Source organism: Chrysemys picta, chromosome 7 (genome assembly GCF_011386835.1).
Source record: "Chrysemys picta bellii isolate R12L10 chromosome 7, ASM1138683v2, whole genome shotgun sequence".
Taxonomy (NCBI): domain Eukaryota; kingdom Metazoa; phylum Chordata; order Testudines; family Emydidae; genus Chrysemys; species Chrysemys picta.
In genome coordinates this window covers 19,999,296-20,023,983 of record NC_088797.1, presented here as the reverse complement: position 1 = coordinate 20,023,983, position 24,688 = coordinate 19,999,296, and the positions used below count along the sequence as shown (strand labels likewise).

The following is a 24,688-nucleotide window of genomic DNA, read 5'->3' as shown; positions in this document are numbered from 1 at the left end:
GTTAAAAAAGCAAAAAGGTACGGTTAAAAAATATCAAATAACCAACAGGTTTTTCTGGAAATTAGGGGTATCTCAGACCTTAATCAGAATTTACTGTCTGTCCCTCCATTGTGTTTTGAGGGCACAGGGCCTGGTCAAAAGTCCATTGAAGGCTATGGAAAGACTCCCATTGAAGTCAGTGGAAAGATTCCCATTGGCTTTGGATCAGGCCAAAGCAAACTGAAGAACTCTAATGTCGGCCTGGAGTAATTGGATGAGTGATTAGCCCATAGTTTAATTTTATAGATAATTTTTTACATACTTAACTGCTTTCCAATGTACAAATAACTTCCTGAAGGGGAAAAAATAATCTTTTTTAAAAATCTTGTTGCAATATATTGAACAAAAGAAACAGTCACGAAAAATAATAGCCCAGTGTTTTGGGGACATTTTGTATAGAGTGCTGGAGCCTAAAAATTCCTTCAGTCATGTAGGGGATTTCCTGCCCCGCAAGGGGGAAGTCCATTGTGTAGCAGTGAGTTCCTGTGAATGCAGACACAGCCTTGTTATTAGAGAGCAGGGATTTTTATGGGTCAAGATTATATAAAAAGGGATCATACAGGACAAAAAGTAAGTAACTTTTTGAAAGTTTTTAGATGAAACTAGGCTAATGTATAATCCATATTATTTATCAATGAAAAATATTACTGAGTTCCAAGAGGAAAAGGAAGAAAACCATATGCATGAAAAGGTTTTCTTTGAATTTTATCAGTCTGGCTACCTGAGTTATTATATCAGTGCCGGCTTTGATTTCTCCTGGTTACTCTCCTAGGACACACTTAAAAGACAAGTGGATGCATCTCAGGAGCTTTTCCCTGATTAAACTAAATTTTGAAAAACAAAAATGTATTTTAAATAAGGCAGCAGAGCTGTAATTACTTGGCAGAAACATCTGACTCCATTTAAAAAAAGGAAGAAACCAGTCCTTTTTGGAAGGCAGAGATTGCCTGCAATAGAGTGTTAGTGCTTGTCTGCCCAGGGAAATTGATCAGCATAGCTATTCTGAAATAACTCTTCTGTACTAGCTATTCCTGAATAGCTCCCTGTGTGGACACATTATTTTAGCATAAAAGTGATTTTATTCGGGAATAATTACTCCATTCACAAAGCAGAGTAATTATGGAATAAAGTCCCTTTTATTTTAGAACCGGGCAGAGTGGGGGTTATTATGGAAAAGCTATGCCAGTCAGCTTCCCCCCTCTAGGCAAGCCCTCGGCCTCATGTTCTGAAGATAGTGCCCACAAGGTTTGGGTGATTCAGTCTTTAGTTCTCAATGATTGTATCACACTCTGTCTCTCCAGGATTCTGCTGGTTATTGCTCTGAGCTGGAGATGTTTATAGCTGCAAATGGGCAAGGAAGGCATAGGCATCTCTTGGAGAAGGGGAGTCTTATTGAGTTTTTTTTAAAAAAATCACCTTTGAAAAATTGTAAGTGGATGTAATGCTTGCAATGCGGAGTATAGTATCGGCTTGAGCCATACAAAGGTTCTGAGTGCTAACCAGTGCACCCCAGTGCGGAGCCTTCGCGGGGGATAATATACCTCAATCCCAGCCTGCAGCAACCCCTTCTGTTCTAGGCCAGCACCTCTCTTGAGCAGACACTGCCTTTCAGACCAAAATGAGGACTGGTTTGTTTCTCATAGGGTGAACCTGCCAAATCTCATTTGCACTGTGGCCTGGGTCACGGATGAAACTCAAGTCTCCAGCTCTTTCACTGACCCAATGCATTGCCAAAGCCTTCCAGCTGGATTCCTTTTTATTTCTGAGAAGTGCCTTTAAAATCCACACAGATGGTAGCAGTATTCTCAGACAGAACAAGCCTGCAAAGCCTTCAGTGCTCCTGGACTTCACTGGTCCCTGCATGTAACCTTGTGTATATCTAAGCTGCCTCCCTGCTAGCAAGGTACATGGCAACACCTGTATCATGAGAGAGACATGTATATTGGCCTGATAGATTAGCAGTAGCACAGTGCATAGCAGTATAGGAGATTCAACTCCAGGCGTGGGGCCGACAGCTGGGACCCCAGAGCTGGGGAGGGGAGCGGCAGCCAGGACCCTGGACGCGGGGCCGGCAGCCAGGACCCTGCATAAAACCTGGGGGTGCTGCAGCACGCCCTGCATCCCTAGTTCCCGTGCCTGTGACACCTTTCATACATTCAGGCTCCCAGTAGATGGATGAATAGGTAGAAAATGCTTTAATTGCTCTCCAGAACCTGTCAGAGGCAATGGGTTAGGGGAGTGGTTGGAGCAGGTATCTGGGAAGTTCATTTCCTGGTTCTGCTCTGCTGACTGAGATACCTTGGGTAAGTCTCTTAGTCTCTCTGGGCCACGGCATGCATATCTGAAAAATAATTCTTACCTGCCTTACAAGATAGCTAAATTCACTGATTTTTGTTAAATACTTGGAGATCCTCCGCTGGAAGGTTCAAAAGAAGCTTGACATAACCCATTAGTGACCCTTTGCAGTGGAGGCTGTTACTCTTCACTGCCAAAGGTGAGCCTGTGATAAGAGAAGGTGGCAGGGGGCAAAGAGAAAATTGTGACTAGTGTGAACAGTCAGCAGAAAAGGCCTTTGCAGCTGTAGGCTGCTGGCCGGCAGGACTGCTCACCCAAATGTGTTCAGGCCCTTCCTTCAGGGCATAGCTTATTCTTCAGACAAATAACTCATTAACATCAAAACAAAGCTATTCCCCTGACCACAGCCTGCTTCCAGGGTTCAGAGGCCTTTCCCTTTGCCTCTCCAGGTCTTGCTCCAGGGCCCACCGTAGGAGCCACTTTGCTTCCTGAAGCTCCTTCCCTCAACAGTACTTTTTCAGCCCTTTTATAGGAATCACTTTACCCCTTCCCAGCTGGGTCGGACAAGCCCCTCTCCCAGGCAGGAACAGCTCCTCTAAAGACAAGCACTGTCTCCAAACAGAGCAAGCCGCTTCAGGCCCTATGGTCCTTAAAGGGGCAGACCACTCTGTTCCAGCATCATCTTTGCCTGGAGATGCAGACAGCATCTCCTGGAGACAAATCAGACCAGACTGTTATCTTTGCATAGACTGAAGATTGCAGGAACTTAAGGCACCAGTTGAACGCTACAAGCCAAGAGGACAGTTGAGAGTGGAAGAGAGGATTAACTAAAAATGTGCTTAAACAACCAGAAACTCAAATCTGAGCCTCATGAAATGCCAGGCGGATTTGAATTCAGATCCCTGGACCTCCATCAGTTTTAGTTGTGGGTTGAAAGGACACCAGTTATATATTTTGTTTCTAAACTAATTGTCAAGGACTATACATATTGTCACTTTGTTTTGGCAGGTTGTGTACTTCACCGCTACATTCCCATTCGTCATGCTTATTGTGCTGTTAATCCGTGGTGTCACCCTGCCTGGAGCTGCAGAGGGCATCAAATTTTACCTTTACCCCGATGTATCACGGTTAGCAGATCCACAGGTATGGGACCACTAAGTAGGAGCAGGGAGACTTCCCATGCTCTGAAACAAGAGGGACATTTAGAGGTGGGTGGTGGTGCAACAACAGGAGATTTTTTTCCATGATCTTTATCAATCCAAATATAGCATGAACATTAAAACTGGGTTGTATTTTTCCATTGTATCTGGTTGAAAAGGTCATTGTTAAATGTGTTAATGCATCTTTCCATGTGTGTATTTTTGTGTCAAAGGGCTCTGAGGCTGTAGACTCTGTCCAGTTATAGAATCTCAGCTTTCTTGTTGGTATTAGGCTCTGGACAAGGTAAGGGAGATACATTTTTTTTTAGGAGGATAGTTTTTAGTTTCGAAGGGAATCGAAAGAAAGGAGAGAAATATGAGCGTGGCAGATGGCACACCAAGGAGCAATTGTGAGTATCTGTTTCACTCTGCCACCACCTCTCAGGAGCAGGACATCGGGGAAAGAAGTGAACAGAGTAGTGGAAAAATGAAAACCATTGCAAACATGTGAGAAATCTGTTTTCTCATGCAAACACATGAGAGCATGCATCCGAAGAAGTGAGGTTTTTACTCATGAAAGCTTATGCCCAAATAAATCTGTTAGTCTTTAAGGTGCCACCAGACTCCTTGTTGTTTTTGCTTAGCACTGGGTAGGAGGAGTTGCATTTTTTTTTCTCTACAAGCTACAAGTGGAAAAGGAAAAGACTATTCATTTCCATGGTACTGGTGTAGCAATGTGTGAAAGTCTAACCACTAGCTCTTTGGCCAACAGTGATCACATGGGAAATGCAAAACTCTCTAACCAATAGCAAAAAACAAATCCAAATGAGAACAGTGATTTTTTTAAAGAGATGGCCGTAGGCATGATCGGGTGAAAATGCCTTTCTCTGTTGTTACTTTTCTAATGATTATCTAGTAAAAAGTCAAAATACCAAGGGGATTTGGGCCCTGTAAGTCAGCAGGTAAAGTGTCCTTGAAAGAAACTTAGCCAAATGTGGCAGTCTCTGTGATCTTGCCTTCATTACCCCAGCCATTCAGACATGCATCTACCTCCTTCCCTGGTAGCATGTAATTGTTATGAGTTATTAGCCGTAAGTTTCATGCCCTAAGATGTGATGACTGACAACACAGGAAAGATTCAGATTCTGTTTAACTCCCAGGCCCCCTCTTCCATGATGGCATAGTTCCCTCCAGAGTTAAGCTATCATGGACTCCCCATTGAAAAGGCTCATCTTCTTTCACCAGGAAATCCCTGTGGTATTTTCAGGTGGATGATGCTGACAATGGTAGGAGAGCTATGCTGCAAAGCTGCTGCTTCCCCCCCATTCAGACCTCCTGGATGATTCCCCAGTATTAGTAGAGAGAAGTACATGGCTGTGAATGGTCAGGAATAGATGGAGGGGTTACCACAAATGTATGAAGCCGGAGTTTCTCACTGTAATGATACTATATATTGCATGTTATTGTACTAATACCATCAGGATGATGCGTCATGAACTGAGGTTAGTAACGGTGTTATTGATGTTAAAGAAATGCATTGTGTTATGCTTGTGTCCCCTCTGCACCTGCAGTGTTTGTCCTTGTGCCACCGGTGGTTGAAAGGTATGGTTGGGGCAATAGCATGGGGCCATCTGGAAAAGTGTCAGTCAAGGTGTTCGTGTTTGCAGTCCAGTGGCTCTGGAGGCTGGTTCTAACTGAACCGCATCAGTTACAAGTGTATACAGGACTTTCCAGCTGCCTCTGTGTTGTCCATTTTCTTGGGAAAGCATTGATTGTTATGCAGTAAGGAAAGGATCAGTTGAATGGCAGACAAAGTAGAATGATAACCACCTTTCAGGCAGGGATGTTTGAATTGCTGACAGAGCTGTGAAGTTTGCAAGTGGACTCTGATGCTAATGATGTTTTTTCCCCTACAATGTGGTCATTTTAAAATGAGATGCTCTCTTTCTTCTCCTCCTTTGCCCCAATATCTGTCTCAGTGGAAGCAATTTTTGTTGTTGCAAAGCCTGAATAACAGACTGACTGTGGTGCACGTTGCTATAGGGATTGCCTACATTAATGATGCTTTCTTCCATCTTTTCTTTTAGGTCTGGATAGATGCCGGGACACAAATCTTCTTCTCATATGCAATCTGCTTAGGAGCAATGACATCCCTGGGAAGCTACAACAAGTATAAATACAACTGTTACAGGCAAGTTTCTAACCAAGGGGGTTTAGTGTCTTAGCTAAATGATGTAAATAAGTAGGGACAATGGGTTCAAATTTTTTTTTGAATTAACTTGCTCCATGACATATGTGTGACTTAGGGACTGTTTGCTGCTGGGATGCCTGAACAGTGGTACCAGTTTTGTGTCTGGCTTCGCAATTTTTTCCGTCCTGGGCTTCATGGCACAAGAGCAAGGGGTGAACATTGCTGATGTGGCAGAGTCAGGTACGATGGTATTGGTGGCAGTGGTGGTGGGCACTGCCACCTAGTGTGTGAGCAAAGTACTGCGGACTAAATCAGCCAAACAAAATAAAATAAAATAAAAAGAAAGAAAAAAAAAAAAAGAATTCCCACGAGCATCAGAAAAATGATTAAATGCGCATGTTAGTCTGGTTTTCTTTTAGAACAGCAGTGGGTAGCTAATTAACATAGGACTTACTTTATCTTGATTAGCGTGGCAGTTTGAACACATTTTTCCAAAGTGCGTTAATAAGTTTAGCTCAGATTATTTAAAAGGACCACACACATTGTTGTCTCAAGTCCAGACACGTCAATCCGTTTTGGAAATCTACACCAACCCTCTTGTTACTGTAGGTATGATTGCCCGCGGGTGAGAGATGCCGTAGGAATAAAGTCAGGCACTTCCAATGGGACATATGGGAACTGGACGCCCAAATCCCATTGAAAGGCAAAGGAAGTTGGACACCTAAACCCCGTAGGCTTCTTTGGAAAAATCCCTTCCACCATGACACCAACTCTTGCAACTCTATACATTTGAATCTAGCTCCAAGGTGAAGCTGATACTCTTTGTGCAATGTCCATTCTTAAACTGTTTACAGGGACATATTTTCCCCTGGTTTTGCATGAAATTATTCCCATTACCCTTCAGCTATACACATGTATCAGAGAGAGGGTACATCCAGCTTGTGAATATACACTGAACAAGGTAGACTACATCTTTCCCCTGGACATACTTCATAGGACTTGTGGGCAGGAGTGGTACTTTTAGGCTGTCATAATGATGGTGAACAATTATACCAGGCTAGATCAGTATTGCCAACCCGAAGTGTTCAAAAATCATAGTCAAGCCCCCAAAAATCACGAGATTGGCTTAAAAATCATGAGATTTAAAAGAATAATAGCACATTTTGGGTGCTTTTTCTTTTCCTTCTGATTTTTTCAGCCTTTAGGGTTCACTTTTTCACTGTAGGGTCACGTTTTTCAGCTATTTTTTGGTCACCAAGATGACTAGAAACTTACTTTTTTATTTAGTTTTTTAAATAAAAGCTGAGATTCTCTTGTAATTACATTGACTCCTGGAGCTGGATCTTTAAGGCTCACGAAGACTCATTATGAAATGACGGATGTTGGGAACACGGCTAGAGTCTCAGTTGGTGTAAATCAGCATAGCTCTATTGAAATCAATGGAGCAAATGCCATTTTACATCAGCTGAGGATCTGGCCCATAAAGATCATTTTGATCAGATACTGCTTTACTTGCATACAGGAACAAACTAAGGGAATAATCCTGGTGAATACACCCTAACCAGCTCAGCACTTATTTCAGATGAGTTCTAAGAAATTGTGTGTATTTGGCATTTTTTCTATTCAGATTCAAAATTTACTGTAATTGACCCAAAATAAAAGAACATAATCCATTGCTAAATGGGCACCTTTGTCCCTAATAATTGATATTTTGAAAGTGGCACCACTGATCAGTTTTAGACACTAGACTTCAATCCTTTATTTTGGTGACCATTTTAGTTTGTTTGATTTCAACACACAGTGGTGGTGGCCACAAGTTGTAGCCATCTGATGGCTATTCAGTGGATTACACCGTATATACATGTGGGGGTTTTAGGCTAATTTCTAATGGACAGGTATACAAATCACAATAAACCGCCATCAACACTGGTACCGGTTGGTATACTTGTTGCCATTCTCAGCCAAGAGGCCAAGAATTGAATAAACCTGGGAGCGTGCTCTACCCCTCTCATTCCTAAGAGGTGGTTCCTTCAGTTCATGGTAGCGGCACATTGGCAGGAGTTGTGGGGGAAACTTGTAATGCTGCTGCCTGTACTCTACCTGTTCTGTGTCAAAGAGGAGACTTCATTTTCTAGTGCGGGCAACCTGAAACCATTTACCAGCAAAGAGAAATTGAAATAGATTTGTGTTTTTTCCCCAGATATATTTCCACCCCCATCTTTTTTTTTAACCCTTATTTTGCCAGTATGCAAATCCAGGATTATTCTTCCAGGTAGAAAAAAGAGAGAGGGAGCAATGAGCGTCTGCAATTTGATTTTGCGGCTTGGCAGAGGAACTTGTTTATTGGGCAACTAGATGATTCCTCCATTCTGTATCCTCCCACTTGCCTTACTCACACCTGTGGTTCCATTGACTTCAGTGGATTATTCTTGTGATTTGGGCACAATCTAGTTCACTCACAGCAGAACTCCAGCAGCACTCTGTTGCTTAATTACACCCCTGCCAAATTCACCCCTTATGTAAAGGTCTTGAGCTGAATTCTCCCTTGGTAGGATATGAGTAGTGACGATCTGAAGACAATGGGAGTTACTCCTATCTTTCATTGGGCAAAGTGGACTCATTGATTTCAGTGGAGTTACACAAGGGTTGAATTTGGTCTGTCTCCGTCCCACATCCCTCACCCCAGATTGGCAAACTGCCTGATTTTTTTAAAGTTCATTTTTCTCCTTTATTTTTCCCAGTACATTACATAAAATAAAAAGCCAAAAGCATTGTTGCTTTTTTTTTTTACCCTAAGAAATGCAATGTGGGAACAAAGGAAGCACAGTGAGGCCTGGCTAATCTGTGCTGGATTTGTCTGCGTGCCTGGCTGGATGAAAGATATATTGCATGTACAGTATGTACTAGTGATAAAGCCATTGCAAGACTTCCTTTGTTTTAACGCCGTTTGCAAACTGATTCAGATTAACCAGGTCTGACTATCGTGTCTGTCAGCTGATGGGGAAGGTTTGGCCTCCATATTTTGTATTGTTTCAATCTACCAGCCACAGTTCCTTCTGCTGACTGGATACAATTCCAGCCATAATATTTCATTTAATCAGCAAGTGGCCAATAAATAGACTATGGTTATTACTGTTCTAATAAGCTTTTAACAACAACCACAAGCACAGTGCATTTTAACAGGATAATTATTCAGTGGAACGGCGCTCCATATTAAATGCAGTTTTCAGTTATTTACATTAAACTGAAAGGATGCCAGAAATGTTATGGTATTTTACATGGACTTTTCTCTTTATAGTTCAACATTTGCATTCACAGAAAAATACACACAGACCATAGAGCACTTGTCATCAGAAATTAACATACACAAACACACACTTTCAGCCCTGGTCTACACTAGGGCGGGGAGGGGGGAATCGATCTAAGTTACGCAACTTCAGGTACGTGAATAATGTAGCTGAAGTCAACGTACTTAGATTGACTTACCGTGGTGTCTTCACCACGGTGAATTGACTACTGCTGCTCCCCCGTTGACTCTGCTTGTGCCTCTTGTGGCGCAGGAGTACAGGAATCAACGGGAGAGGGCTCGGGGGTCGATTTATCGCGTCTACACTAGACGCGATAAATCGATCCCCGCTGGATCGATCGCTGCCCGCCGATCTGGCGGGTAGTGTAGACATACCCTTAGTGAGTTTTAGCGAGAAATAGCAGTTTTACATCTGTCTCATCATTTGCGCAGACTGGCTACAAATGCAATCTAATGGCAGTTATAGCTGGGAATTCAGTTTTAAACTGAGAGAAGACATGATGTCCAGGGATTGAGGGAAAAGCAGAACCCCAGAAATTTTAGCTACTCAGCCAATTTTGTGTGTGCGCGCTTTCTGTCACATAAAGCCACAGACATGTTTCTTTTTAAAAATTAATGAAATAAAATTAATCAATCAATTGCTGGCTAATTTGTATTTATTTCTATTTAAATTACTTCAATTTTTCTTTTAATTTAAAAATGTCATCCTCCTGCTCTCATCTTTTCTTTTCCTTGCTCCTTTCTCCATCGTTCTTGTTGGAAAGGAAAAGTGGGAGTTAGGAAGAGCATCAGTAGCGATTCTCCATGCAGATTAAACAAGAGAATTCTGCTCCTGTGATTTACCGGACTTTATCTTCCCTACTGAAAAACAAGTTTAATTTGAATCTTCTCACCAAACCTGGAAGATGTCAACACTCCAATCCACCTTCTTTTGAAACCAAAAAAAAAGTCCAGATTTTAATGTGCATGTAAATCTGTCCTTGCAAGATTTCCCCACTCTGTAAAAATTACAAGATCACTTTTAAACCAGTAGCGGATGTCAGATTCCTACTGCCCCTGTTGCCCAATCAGAGATGGCATACTCACTTTACAAAAGTTCTCATGATGTATAACTAAGTGTTATTTGAAACCTGTGTGACACCAGGTGAGAACTTCTGTGAAAAACAACATAGAAGTGCAGTGCGCCGATGCTCTGTGTGTGGGTGGGTGTGATTGAGCCAGCCCTTTATTAGCTGAGCCGTAGCGCAGATAAGGCACATTCTGTTACTACTAGCTATGGGGGAGCTCCTTTAGCTTAAGTTTTAGAAGCCTGTGATTTTGGAGCAGAAGGACCAAGGTTTTAGTCCCTGGTCTGTGGGTGTGTACAGCATGTGTAATTGGTCTAGTAGTTGTGCACGATTGTTGGCAGGACCCAGATTTGTTACGGCACGACCTAGGAAGCCTAGTGGTATAGGAGAATCTGACTAAGGTGGCGTGTTAGTAGTATAATTTCCAAACAGCAGGGAACACTTTTGAGAACTCATAGGCCCAAATCCACAGCTGGTGTAAATAGGGACAGCTCTATTGATTTCAGTGGTGGTTTACAGCAGTTAAGGACCTTGGCTATTGGAGCATAAACCAAAACCTGGAAGGAAGGTCTATGAGAGATTTGTGTTTTCAGAAGGCTAGGTTGAGTTGGCTGCAGCATTGAAGCTTCAGGAGAATATTTGGAGCAGATTCCCTCTTATCCCCCCCTCCACTCAAATAGCGATCATGTGTGCTAGAAACAGGATTCCTTTATTCTACTGGGGCAGTTGCCTTCATTCCTGTTACACCTCCTGAATGGCTGGTGCAGGAAGCGATCCATTACTGGCATGTTTGAGACAGATGTTAAAACTGGTGGTCGGTTAGCGATGGCCTTTGGGTTTTCTTGGGGTTTCTGCTGTAGTCATGCGTGCTTCTTTGTCAGATGAAAGCTCCAAACAATTTCACTTCTGGTATTTCCAGCTGGGTTTGGGTTTATCTGAAAGGAACCAGGCATCCCTGCATTGGTGGGTAGCTATCTCTAGGCATGAGCTGAGTACTTACTATCTCCATTCCCTTTCCCCCCCCTTCCTGTTTTCTCTTTCTCCTCCTCTAGGTCCAGGCCTGGCCTTCATTGCCTACCCAAAAGCTGTGACCATGATGCCGGCGCCTACTGTTTGGGCTATCCTATTCTTTGTTATGCTTCTGTTGATTGGACTGGATAGCCAGGTTAGTAACCACGGAAATGGACTTATTTGTCGCCATGATGCCAGCAATGGCAACCCCATTATAAATGGGTGGATTAAAAATAATAGTAAAATACCAATAAGTCTGCTTAAATGAAGTTGCCTGTGCTGCAGAATCCATGGAGAAGCTGCTTTAGTCCATACATAGAGACAATGAATAAGTTAGTGGTGGCAGGGTCAGCATGATCTTGTGCATTAAGGTTTTGCTATCGGGACCCGAGGGAGTCCAAAGGATAGAGCAATGCACCATGGCCCAAATGCTGCCCCACAACACACCACCATTTGTGGTTGGTGTGCAGCATTATCTGAGTCTGGTGAAGGAGAGATACTCATCACAAAAGGAAGGAACACCTGGGGTCTGTGCCTGCAAGGTGCTGGGTGCCATTGAAATCAATTGGCACTGAGGTTTCTGACCACGGTAGGGCTTGTGGACTACGTGGGAGTGAAGTGCAGAGCGCACCAAAATGTTGCGCTGTAACTGCTCCTTGTCGACCCTGCTCGTGTGAACTACAAGGTGCCTAGTTTGTTGTAGTGTAGTGCTGTTCAAAGAGGAGTTTTTTTCACAGAAATATCAGCATAAATACCACAAAGGAATCTGTTAATCATTTCTAGATAGTCACAAGTAAACAGAGGCAACCAAGGATTATGCAGTAACTGTAAACTGAGATTGCCCGAGGTTTCAGAGCGACAGGCAACTTTTTATACTCCAGTGGTAAAGTAACTCTAACGTTCTAAAAATTCACTCGACAAAGGCAACATGTTTATTGAACTCAAATCCTCTCTTGTATGAGGAGAGATTCATAAGTGGCGTTTTCCCCAGTGGTTACCCGCTTAATCTCTCCAATTTGTAAAGTGTGGCATTTGTTCTAAATCGCTCTTTACTGCTTACTCTTTGAACTCTGCTAAGTGACTTTCAGTCCCTTCCAAATTGAATGTTACAATGCCCAGGGCTGCGGTTCTACAACCAAGTGCTTATACAAATTTTAAGCTGTCTAGTAATTTTAAATAGCTCCTCGCTGTGTAGAATAATTGAAACTAATTGGAGCGCTTAATTTCCTCTTCCTCCACTCCCCCTTTTTGGAGTGCACTCAAGCAGGGTTTTGGAATGCCAGAGCATCTTAAGATCAAATCCAACCAATGGGAAGTGTTACATGTAAAAAGAAAAACAGTTTTACATAAGACTTTAAAATAGGAGTTCAAGCAAGCATTCAGTATTAAACACTGGAAGCTAGACGGTCCAATAATATAGCTGCTATCCCTTATCAGTGAAGGGCACAGAGTACAATGTGTTTAAAGGAAGTTTCTGGACATAGTAAGTATATTAATGTAAAGGCTAGGATGATTTATATACGCCAGAATATTGCTACTTCATGCTACTTCGCTGCAATATGTCACTGACTGTGGGATGAACCATTTACTTATTGACAACTTAATGGGGCCAAACTGCCCTCAGTTACATCAATGCAGCTCAATGAAGTCACCCTTGTAAGGGGCCTGATGCAAAGCTCAATTAAGTCAATGGAAGGGCTCCCCCTGTCTTCAGTGGGCTTTGGATTGTGCCAGATATGAGAGCAGGATTTGGCTGTCTGATTTCTTTGTTTCTATTAGATTTGTTTGTGCACCATTAAATGGTCCCTTTTCCTATACATGAAGTTCTTCTGGCTGTCAATAAACTAGCGCCCTTTCCCCAAGGCTGGTTTTGTTTTATTTGGACAGCTCTAATTATATTTGTCTTACATTCATTTTTCTGTTGCAAGGACGTACAGATAATTTTTTAAAAATAAAAACTGTTCTAAGATGCTGAATTAGACAAAGTAAGATAGCTGATCTGCTCCAGACTTCGGTTTATGTTGCAAGTGAGAATATTTTACCTACCCCCTGTAAAGTGTCTGTATCATTACAGCTATTAGAGAAGCACCTAAGGGTCTCAGTCACAAACCAGATGGCCCTATTATGCTAGGAGTTGTACAAACATATGTAAAGAATCATAGAATTGTAGGACTGGAAGGGCCTGCAAGAGGTCTTCTAGTCCAGTCTCCTGCACTCAAGGCAGGACTAAGTATTATGTTTGTACAGCGGCCAAGGTCAGCCCTGGGGCTGTTGACAGCTCACCAGCGGCCCACTGCCCGAGCGGCAGTCCCCTGCCTGCCAGAGCAGTGGCCAGGGTTGGGTCAGCCCCTGGGGCTGGAACAGCAGTGGTCAACTCCTACCGCATGAGCAGTGGCGGGGCTGGAGCAGATACAACTCTAGCAGTGGTCTGTTTGTCCACTCCCGCCCCAGGGTATTCTTAGTAAAAACAGGGACAGGTCGCGGGTTTCTGTGAATTTTTGTTTATTGACCGTGGCCTTTCCCTGACTTTTACTAAAAATACCCGTGACAGAATCTTAACCTTACCCATGTGCTTTTCCTGAATAATTGGTCTATTTACAGTGTGTAAAGTATCTGCAAAGAATTCTTGCAGGAGTGGGGCCAAAGTTTATGACAAGATGCACTAGGTGGATGAAACAAACAAACGGGGGGAAGTGGGGTTTTGTGTAGAGAAAAAAGTTTGCAGGGCTGTATTTCATTGAATGAATTTTCACCAGTATAACTGAAAACAGAATTTGGCCCTAATTCTGTACTTGAACTATGTGGTGCATATAAATTTCACCAGCACATCCAATGAAGACAGAGATTGAGAGTTGCTGCCGCAGTTCAGGAGGTTTAGCTTTTCTAACATCCACTTTTTGTTCATCTGAAACATCTACAACATAAAAGCCTCACGAGCATTTCCCTCTCATCACATTCATTTCCTTTATCCTTGTAGCTTATGTTTATAAGAAAACCAACTTAATGTCTTACAAGGATGCAAGGAAACTGACTTAAATTCTGAAAGCTTCTTCCAAACTAAAAAACGATACACACACTTTAACCTTGAGGCTGCAAGGAATAGGATTGTTATTTGATTATTCAAAGTACTATCTAGTTCCATAGAGTGTAAATACAGAGCTTCTAGGGGGTGTTTAATTAAGACAAAAGAGAATGAAATGTATACTGTGTATATTTCAATTTGTTTTTTTCCCCCTTTAGTTTGTTGAAGTTGAAGGACAGATCACGTCATTAGTTGATCTGTACCCATCCTTCCTAAGGAAGGGTTACCGACGGGAAATCTTCATTGCTATAGTGTGTTTCCTTAGCTATCTTCTGGGACTAACTATGGTGACTGAAGTAAGTAACACTAGTGATGGAGAGCTTTATTTTACTTTATTTATTTATTTTACAATCAGCATGTATCCTCGTTGACATTGTGAATCAGATGGCATAAAGCAAACCACTTGGAAGACCACCACCACTTAGCTCCTACATAGCTCTTTTGATCCCTAGATCTCAAAGTGCTTTGAAAGGGGGGTAGATATCTTTATGCCCATTCTACAGATGGGGAAACAGAGGCACAGTGAAGTGAAATAGAACCCAGGACTTCTGACACCCAGTCCATTAGTTCTCAACTCGGGGAGCGGGGATGTCATGAACAGTTGCCGGGATATACGACTACCCTTCCTTTCTTTATGGCTACATAGGATGAGGACCCCAAACCTTTTCTTCTGTTATAAAATGGGGTCACAGTATAGAACCACTGCCCCTCATTGCAAGCCAAAAAATAAAGCACATGGAATTTCCAGAAGCATCTACTCAGCAATACGACATATCTAGTCCAAACATAAAAAAAATAAAAAGGTGGAAAATCTGACTGTCACTCCCATATAATCTAGTTTACAGCTGCTTCCTAATCAGATAGGTGCAGAAGAACAGCTAAAGACATTGGGAATGAAAATCTTTTCAAAACAAAAGCTTGAAAATTAATTATACCATTCATAATGCAACAAGAATGGCAGAAAGGGGCTTAAACCAAAGATTACTTTAAAGTGCTTTGCATCTTATTGCTGATTATGAAACTTTTAAAACATATATATAATTCTAATAACTCCAGATAAAGTCATTCATCTGCTGTAGCGTAATTTGTTTATTATGCTGTATATTTCTCTTCGAAGGAGTGGCAATTTGGCTGGGTAACTACATTGTCCCTAGCTAAATTCCCTCTACAGTTTTAATTGAATAGGGTACAATTCTTCATCTCTTGACCCAAACTGCTGACTAGTACTGTTCTGCCAAGTTGAATAGCTCCTGACTTTCAACTTCTTCCACAAGGAATCTCAGTAATTTCAATCGTGGTGTCTAAGGTACTATACAACATGAGTGAAAATGCCAAAAATCTGACCCCAAATCATTAAAAGGTAAAACAGGTTGAGATTGTTAAACTCAAATCTAGCATGATGTGTTGGGGTATCCAGCTTCCATCTAGTACATTCAGTGAAGGAGGTTCTGATTTTGGTTAAATCAGTGAAATTATTCTGGATTTAACTTGGTATAAGTGAGCCTAGAATCTGTTCCAATAAGTGCACTAATGTGATATTTATCTTAGAAATAACACAAGCCTTCTTTTGAAGATCAGATTTAAAACAAAATCTGAGGGATCTCCGTAGGAATTAAAATAATGTCCATAACTGACATTTCGAATACACTGACAATTTTTTTCAGAAATGTTTATGTGAAACTAACATAAGGAGTGAAGAAAATGACATCCATATTGAAATACAGTTCAGCATATTTAGAGCAATATGTGGCAATGAGACTGGACATATCTATTATTAATATTTAAAAGTAATAGACTCATAAATGGAATACCTCCTAGTGAGATGACTTTAGTCTCATTGGAGGAGTGTATGTTAAAGACCAATTATTTCTTTCCATCATATGTTTCTATAAATGCCCATACAAAAATATCTTTAAGAAGGAAAGACTTAAGTGTCTCAGTCGATTATACTAAGTGGCTTAATTTTGATCAATACGCTTCTGCCTTAAAATGCTTTCAATGATAAACAAGCATCTTTTCTAGGGAGGTTAATGCTAAGCAATAAGATATTTTGGTAGAATTTTACTTTTTATAAACAGTAAAGGATTTGGTACAGCATGGTTTTCTGTTCATAAGGATATTTTATTTGGAATTGAGTATAGAGCACTCATGGTTTTAGTGACTGATCCTAACTCTTGTGTGTGTCTCTTTTACAGGGTGGCATGTATGTGTTTCAACTCTTTGACTACTATGCAGCTAGTGGTGTATGCCTTTTGTGGGTTGCATTCTTTGAATGTGTTGCTGTAGCCTGGGTTTATGGTAAGTAAGGATCCCTAGATCTAATATGAATCTTATTGTGAGTCAATAATACCAAATTTTACCTATTTGTTGGTCAAAGCTAGCAAGACACCATTCAGCAGACTGAACCATCCATTCCGGAATATTGTGTGGAAGCACCTGGTAGTTTCCCTTATTGTCATTTTGTTTTTCATTTTGAGGGCCACATTTTTAGCTGGGCTCAAGCCAGCCTCCAATTTTTTCACACAGAATTGAATGTTTTTTGCATGCTCATTGGTAGTTAGATGCACAATTAAGCATTTGCATGTGTAAACCTAAGGTCCAGAGCTGAACTTTTGGCTGATAGTGAAAAGCTCTGATTGTGTCTCAAAGACCTATTTTCTAAAACTGTAATCTCTACATGGGTCAAGCCAGCCAAATAGAAAACAGCTAAGAGAGAGCCTACAGAAAAATCTAGTATGTCTGGTTATTTTTAGGTGATGCAAATTTCCTAAATCTGACAATAACCTATGTTGCTGTTTTAACTGGCTAAGACTGGTCATTTCCATAGTTCTTCATGAACTATTAATATTATAGTATTAACTATAAATATCATTGTTTTTACTTCATATTGAACCACAGTCAAATTTAGATTCAAATGGGCCGTATCAGTTGTTACTCAGTCCTTTCTCAGGCAAAACTTTTGCCAACTTCCATGGTAGCTCTGGGGTTAGTATTCTACACAGTATTCTACTGCAACAGTATGAGAAGAGAGACTTCCCTCAACCTTTCAGTGCCACCATGCAAGGTCTTTTTGAAAGTCCTGTGCATCACCCTTCTTGAACAACATTGTACACAACCCTTTAATGTAACATTTCCTCTTTACTATGGAAATTAGCATCCACACTTAGCCACAGACACTCCTCTCGAAACACAAACAGCTCCCAGAGACTCAAAACAAGCCACTATTTTCCCCCTTCAGCGCCTTCTCAGCCCCAACTGTGCAGTTGTATTAGTGCAATACCACTTGGTTACTGATGTCCTACACTATGTGGCTTTCATATACAGGCTCTTGATAATGCTCTTTTCTTCACCAAATCACCAAGTGACTATGTATTCCAGGCGCTGATAATATGTATGATGCCATTGAAGATATGATTGGATACAGACCTGGTCCCTGGATGAAATGGAGCTGGATTCTAATCACACCACTTCTTTGCGTGGTAAGTACAGAATCACACTATGTCTCATCTTGCACTTGTTTTTCCTTCCAACCTTTGTTCTGTTTTTTTGTCCTGTAAAGGGGAACATCCCAGAGGGCCACTGTGTGCAGGTACCAAACTGAAAGGGGTACACGTAGGTTGGAAATGCTCCGTTTCTCATTCAGTATTATATATAACACAAAAAGCTATGTTGCAAAGACCAGCATTCAGAAGTTAGGAAATGCCAGAATTAAGGTTGCCTGTGCAAAATTGCCTGGTCCATTCGGTCCTCCCCGTAGCTCCTTATCCAGTTTCAATGTTCTCCCTGAACCAACTGGCTCCCAACCCCACCCCACCCTGCTTCCCTCATTGGTTCCAGCACCAGCCTTCCCACCCAGCCATGCCCAGATTTCCCTCCTCCCCCACTAGCTCCCTGTCCTTGGCTCCTGATCCAGCCAGTCCTAGTCTCCCCTCAGCTCCAAGTCCCAGTCTCCTCCATCTCCCAGTTACAGTTACTCTCCCCCTTCTACTTCCAGTCTCATGCCACTTTTTCCCCCAGCTTTGTCCCCTCTGTATAAGAGTTAGACAGCTTCATCCTCCACATTGCCTGAGGACCAGTGTGTGTGTGGGGGGTGGGGGGATCACTGAGAGCATAGGAGAGATAGGTTCCCTATTCTAATTTCTGGTGCCTGACCCTGTGCTCTGTGTGGATGGTACATGCACAGTCTGGTCAGCACTAAGACCTGTGAGACGCTTGAGCATGCTCAGTGAAGATAGAATCGTCTGAGATTTTAGTGTTGAGCTCTAGCAGGTCTCTACTGAGCATGTGTGAACTATGATTTTTCAAAGGCTTATTTATAACTTTGTCAAATTTCGGCGGATTTTCATGGGGATGGTAAAAGTCCGCTCTCTGAAACAAAGGCCTCCTGCCAAATTCCAAGGCCCTACACCAAAGTATGGTGGGGAGGGGGGTATTAGAGCATTTCAGAGAAAAGATCTCAAGAATTTTTTTAAATGGGCGAAACAATATATTTTTCCTTAGCCTTGTCTTCAGAAATGACTCAACCATTTTGGCTGAAATTTTCCAATCAATCAATTAATCAATCAATATCTATCAATCAACCTTAGGCTGACACTCAGCATGGAAAACTTCAGCCCAAATGGTTAAAGTTTGGTAAAGTTATAAAATAGCCGAAAACAGGATCTTATACTGGGAAGTATTGAGCAACTTTAAGCATAGACAGTGCTACCAACCCCAGCTATAGTGGAGCAGTGTCAGCTAGTCTTGATGAAGATGTGGGATGTTTTTATGCCAGTGCTGTGTAAATGTTGACAATTTGAGGTGGACAGTTGTAGCACATGGCCTCAACACAGCAGAATTCCTATATGCAAGGCAGTGGCTGGAGAAAATCAAGTCCCCTCATATTCATATTTCCTATTTTCTTGCGAAGACACACACACACACACACACAGAGAAAATATTTCCTTTCTCACTGATGCATGTTAATGCAACACAGTAGATTCACATGTCCGATGTAAAACCTCATTACTGTCAAAGCAAGTGGGCTTGCTTGTTGAGTGTAGGTGTCTGATGAGTCATCTCTCTTCCAGTCTTTCTGACTGCTAGACAGCTTTGCTGTCACTCACCTGACCCAGCTCCAGGTCACAGTCCCTTCATAATTTCCAGTGTCAAAGCTGACTTCAGCTTTGCAGGATATTGTAGGATATATAGCTTGACATGAGTGAACAGAAGTGAACAGCATTGTGGGAAATACATAATATAGTTCGGTTAACATACCTGCACATGCTGGGGATAGCTCAGTGGTTTGAGCCCAGGGTTGTGAGTTCAATCCTTAAGGGGGCCGCTTAGGGATCTGGGGCAAAATCAGTACTTGGTCCTGCTAGTGAAGGCAGGGGGTTGGACTCGATGACCTTTCAAGGTCCCTTCTAGTTCTAGGAGATAGGATATCTCCATTAATTTATTTAATGTAGTGTGCATGGCACCTAACATCTATGTATTGGCTAACACTATGCTCAAAAGTGAGCACAGATGAGGAGAGTTCAGGAGAGGGGAGATACTGTAAGAGTACTGTAATACTATCCTGACCAGGACTTTGGAACAGCAAAAGAAAAGCTTGTCCCCTTAGAATCCATCATTGGATGGGATGGGACAGGACTCTGGAGGTTAGCCAGTGCTAGATGGATGCCCATGCAGTGCAGACCTGACTCACTGGGCTTATGGCGATCTACCTCACTGTTAAGTGGCTGTTTGATTTAAAGAGCATTCAAGAACCTGGCATACAAACTGAAGCACAAAACCTAGCTGTGTTGGTTGCAGAGTAGAAATAAGTAGTTTTCCTAATTTTGCAAGGGGGAAGAGCATTATATCTTTCCCTTGCGAAGTAACCAGTACTGAAATAAAGCAACTTTATGCTGGAGGACAAGTTGGTCAGTGTTAGGAAACGAGGTAAAGAACTGCACTGAGCATTTCATTTGCAATGAACAAGTGTTATTGGTTCTACAAAATGCAGGAACTGTGCTACATGTTTGAGTGCTATCTACTGGGGCCATATCTATTAACTGGCTATTTACATGAACATGCACATATAAAGCTCTCTTGTAACAGTTTCAGTGTAGAATGTCTTTCCCGTAGTTTAAAATGTTTAGCAAAGTTGGCCAGTGCTGCCTTTTACTGCCTTCCTTTTCTGGGTCCCAGTGTTACCATATCCTGTGTAAGCTGCAGTGGATCCACAATGCTAGTACCTATGCTATAACCCTTCTTCTCGTTTTGTTTTCCCTCCCTCGCAGGCATGCTTTATCTTTTCTCTGGTCAAGTATACACCTCTGACCTACAACAAAGTTTACACATACCCTGACTGGTCAGTCGGCGTGGGATGGGTTCTTGCTCTTTCCTCCATGATCTGCATCCCATTGGTGATGGTCATCCGCATTGTACAGTCGGATGGCTCACTTATTGAGGTAAGAATGACCACATAAATGGTGGATGGATGGATACGTGTGTGTGTGTGTGAGACAGAGCGAGAAAAATTTAACATTTAAGAGTAAATGGTGGCTTGAGTTGGGGGGGCCACTCTCTTTGTATCTGCTTTGTTGATTTGGCTCCAGGTAAGTTATTTTAACATACAGTGGATAAAGCAAGCCATACTGGAGTGGTACAATATGGCACACACTTGTCCATGTCTTTAATATGGAAGGGCTGCTAGTGGAGAATACAGACCCCAGCATGCTAAGCTCCACCTTCTCCATCTTGATAAAGATGGAGCATGGCACGATGTGACATGAAGCTGCCTCCTGTACAAAAGATAGGCCAGCTGCAGCCTGATTCATGTTGTGCAAAATAATCACAACCCTTGGGAAGCTGTCATTGTGGCTCTTGCTAGGGCAAAGTTGAACACCTCAGTTTAACCAATATAAATAATCATTTTTCAGATCACCAGTTCTTTCAGCGAATATTATGAATCTTATCTAACCAGATTAAAACCTAAGCCTTCTGGCCTCAAAAAAATATCAGCTGCTATTACTTGCCCTTCCATGTCTGTGTTCTTTTTGTTCAACAAAATGTTCTTTCTTTGAGCACAGTTATTTTGTTAGTCTAATTTCACACAGAAACTGAACTATGCCTACGTGCACCAGAGCTCAGTTTGCAAGGCAAAGGGAGCTCAATAGGTAAAATAGTAGAGAGACGATTATAGCTAGAAAAGTTAGAGAGAAGGCCAAATCTAAATCCCGCACCCAAGAACCCATGGAATTTTGTGGCTATTTAGTACCACATGTGAAGGCCATGCCCGACCTCATCGCTTGTCAAAAACTCAATTCCCGAATTTTAGGGAAACTCTTTTCTGAACTTTTTGGCTCTTCTCTCTCTCTCTCTAAAATGAACCAAATGAAACATTGGCTCCAAACGCTCCCAGACTTTGGGGAAACTTGGATTCAGATCTGAACTTTACAGCTTGGGGGTCCTACCTCGGCCAGATACATGCTTAGTGCACCTCAAAGACAAAGTCAACTACATTCTTCTATTCGCCCTTCACAGTGTTTCTTCATCTTCTCTTCAAACTGTGCTTTTTTTCAGTAAAGAAAGTAGCTTTTCCCAGAACACAGTAATACACTTGAATTTGTGTGTTCTCCAAGTTTTAATGGTCTTTTTTAGTGCTGGCTAGGACATTTTGTTTTCCTGCCTGCATTCTCACCATCTATTCAGAAAGAGGTCTAAAAGTAGCCAAAGCTGCCTTTTAAGATCATCTTAGGGAAGGGAGGAGGTAACCACTTGTCTAGTTCCTTCTTTGTGAACTGAGAACTAGAAGGTTGCAGCTTGCCAATGAACTACCCTGTTTAAAGGCAGGATTGTTTTCAATACGAGAGAGAACACATGAATCGGCGGAGATGCTACAGCACTGAAATGCAACTTGTGTTTAGTCAGACAGTCTGACTTCCCATTCAATGAGGCCCTGGTGCTCCTTCTTGAATAAAATATTAGGGTTGGAAAGGACATTCTGGGTCATGTAGGCCACACTGCTGCATAGCAATAGTACAGTTTCCATTAGTCTTATAGCATCCCTGAATATTTGATGGCCAAGTTTAGCCTCAAATACCTCTAATGATGGTAATTCCACAACCTTTCTTGAATTACTTTTCTCTGATCTCCAGTACTTAAAGATACCGCGTTTCATTCTCTAATTGAGGCCAAGGGCTCAAAAATTGACTGGATTACAAAATAGCTTTAGGGGAAGATATATCCGTATGCTTCAGAGTATACACCAACTACAAGTTGAAGGGGCTAAGGAAGCAAGCTCCCTATTGTGCAGGTTGGTTAGCATCTGGTACCAGCCATTCTTGGACTCAGGATGCTGGTCTAAGTGGACTCTGGTCTGAGCTAGTATGGTATTTACTAATGACCTAGCCTAATTCAGATACTAGGTTTAATGATAAAGATGAAAGTGGCCTCCCTGACAGTGAGCCAGATTAATTGGTAGCATCAGTGGAGATGCTCGTGGCAGTAGGCACTACACTTGTGGCTAAGCAGCTGCAAGATTAAGCCCTTCATAAGATGCTCAAGATCATTTGGAGAGAACTATGTTTTATGACAACACACTTTTCTAGACTCTTGCTCTTAGGATCGATGTGGCCATTTTGCTAACCCTTGGCTGTTGCTCTTTTCCCTTTCAGAGAATAAAAACAGTGGCTGCCCCTAGGGAAGTGAGTCGGTGGGCCAAAGAAATGGAAAGCACCACCTCATTCTGCCCCAATGGAACTCCTAATGGTGGACTGATTAAGCCAACTCACGTCATTGTGGAGACTATGATGTGAGCTCTCTCTGTGAGAGGATAAACCTGCTTTAACTGCCATTTACTAACCATAGATTCTCATAGGACCGGGTTTACAGAGCTTTATATTTGCACTAGGATTTATTTTTATTTCTCACAGAGAAAGTTATTTTTTGTGGTGTTTTTTCTTTTCTTTTTCTTTTTTTTTACGTATTTTGTAAGGTAATCACAGCAGAAGCCTCTTGCAGGAGGCAGTTTTCATATCAGACAGACCTATTACAGGAATTTACTACCATTTGGGTTTTAATAGCTCTCTGAATATTATACATCTTATCACTTGAAATTGATTTTCTTGCCAGCAATATATTCAAATCTCAGAAAGCAATTTTTTAGGTGCTGGTGTGGTTGGGAACAGGGTAAACCCTAGAACTCATGAGTGAGTTCTGTTGAGAGAAATTGTAAATGAAGAAAAAAGGTGAATGTTGCTTCAAGGGATTGGTTTTCAAAGGTGTAGTGCTTTTCTTCCTCTGGTTCAGGCAGGGTGAATGACAGATTTCTGAGTCAAGATGTTACCTTTGCTATGGTCCGTGTAAAAAAAAAAAAAATATATATATATATATATATATATATATATATATATATATATATATATATATATATATATATTCAACTGGAGGAGAGAAATTTATGGGGGAGGGAGGACTGTAGTTAGGAATTAAATACCCAATCAGGATGCCTGTCCCTCCTGAGCATTGTGTAAAAAGTCCAGTCACAGTAGACGACAAAATACGTATTGCCTACAGAAGACATTTTGCCTGAGGCAGGAGTTTTGTGTACATACCCTTTAGTTTTCCTGCACACCGTAGGTTAGCTGAGGTGTTCCTAGTTTAAACTTGCACTTTGTATGAACAGAACAGTAGGAGGAGTCTGTGCGATAGCTAAGATCTGAATTATGGAGAGGCAGCATTCATGTTTTATGGAATTTAAAATAGATATGTATTTTGTAAACTGTTGGGCTTTGGTATCAAAAGAAAAATATGTTGAGGACAATGATCGCACCAAGCTTAACACCCAGCCAGTTATTCATTACCCCAGGAGCAAAACAGCCCACGGATATATTGTACACCAGGCATTTCCAGCAGGCACATTTTTAATAATAGTAATTAAGTGAAGAGGACAATAATGCTTAGCACATCCATATGCGCTGTTCAGCCGTATACCTCAAATTGGTATCCCTATTTATTTATTTATTTATTTAGACTATTGTTGGTGCAGTGGGGGAAGCAGGCCCAGGGAGGGAAAGTGACTTGGCCAAGGTTACAGCAACTCAGTGACAGAGCTAGGACTAGAACTCAGGTCTCCTGACTGGCTTTCCCCAGAGGACCATGCTACCACCATTTTTTGGGGGGGCTAAAGCATGTATGGGGGGACAAAAAGGGGGAATTCAACCTACTATAAACTAGGGCTTTATGTAAATTAAGAGACGGAAGTCTGTAATATTTCTTTGGTTAAAAAAACATTACATACCATTCCAATTTAGACTTAAGAAAAATGAAAAGAAAGCATTTAATGCAGTACATAGCTCCTGTAGCTAAACTGATCACATAGGCCAGATCAAGAATTTCAATAGATATTTGCTCCCCGAAGAATTTCAAAAATCTGGATAGATCTTGTTTTATAAACCTCAACACACGCTGAGAAGAGGCTCCCTAAAGAAATCCAGCCCTTTCCATTTGGGTATTGTACTTGGGAGATAATCCTCCTAATCATAGTGCCACAGTTACGCTAGCCAAAGGGATCTGGGAAGAGATTCA

At 41.7% G+C, this 24,688-nt stretch overlaps 1 protein-coding gene across 5 annotated transcripts in view; it reads left to right on the top strand.

The window, feature by feature from the left end:
- The window catches only part of SLC6A6 (solute carrier family 6 member 6), a 71,644-nt gene extending 48,313 nt beyond the window's left edge, over positions 1-23,331 (top strand). For 3 of the 5 annotated variants that reach the window (XM_008168030.4, XM_065550902.1, XM_008168029.4), the window contains 9 exons: positions 3,343-3,477; positions 5,561-5,664; positions 5,780-5,904; positions 11,091-11,203; positions 14,290-14,427; positions 16,327-16,429; positions 17,510-17,610; positions 20,398-20,568; positions 22,777-23,067. In XM_008168030.4, the coding sequence (XP_008166252.1) occupies positions 3,343-3,477; positions 5,561-5,664; positions 5,780-5,904; positions 11,091-11,203; positions 14,290-14,427; positions 16,327-16,429; positions 17,510-17,610; positions 20,398-20,568; positions 22,777-22,917 (1,131 nt within the window). In that variant the 3' untranslated portion in view covers positions 22,918-23,067. Of the gene's footprint in view, positions 1-3,342; positions 3,478-5,560; positions 5,665-5,779; positions 5,905-11,090; positions 11,204-14,289; positions 14,428-16,326; positions 16,430-17,509; positions 17,611-20,397; positions 20,569-22,776 lie in introns of all 5 variants that reach the window. The other 2 variants (XM_008168028.4, XM_005288435.5) reach the window with 2 other exon arrangements.
- The last annotated feature ends 1,357 nt before the right edge of the window (positions 23,332-24,688 follow it).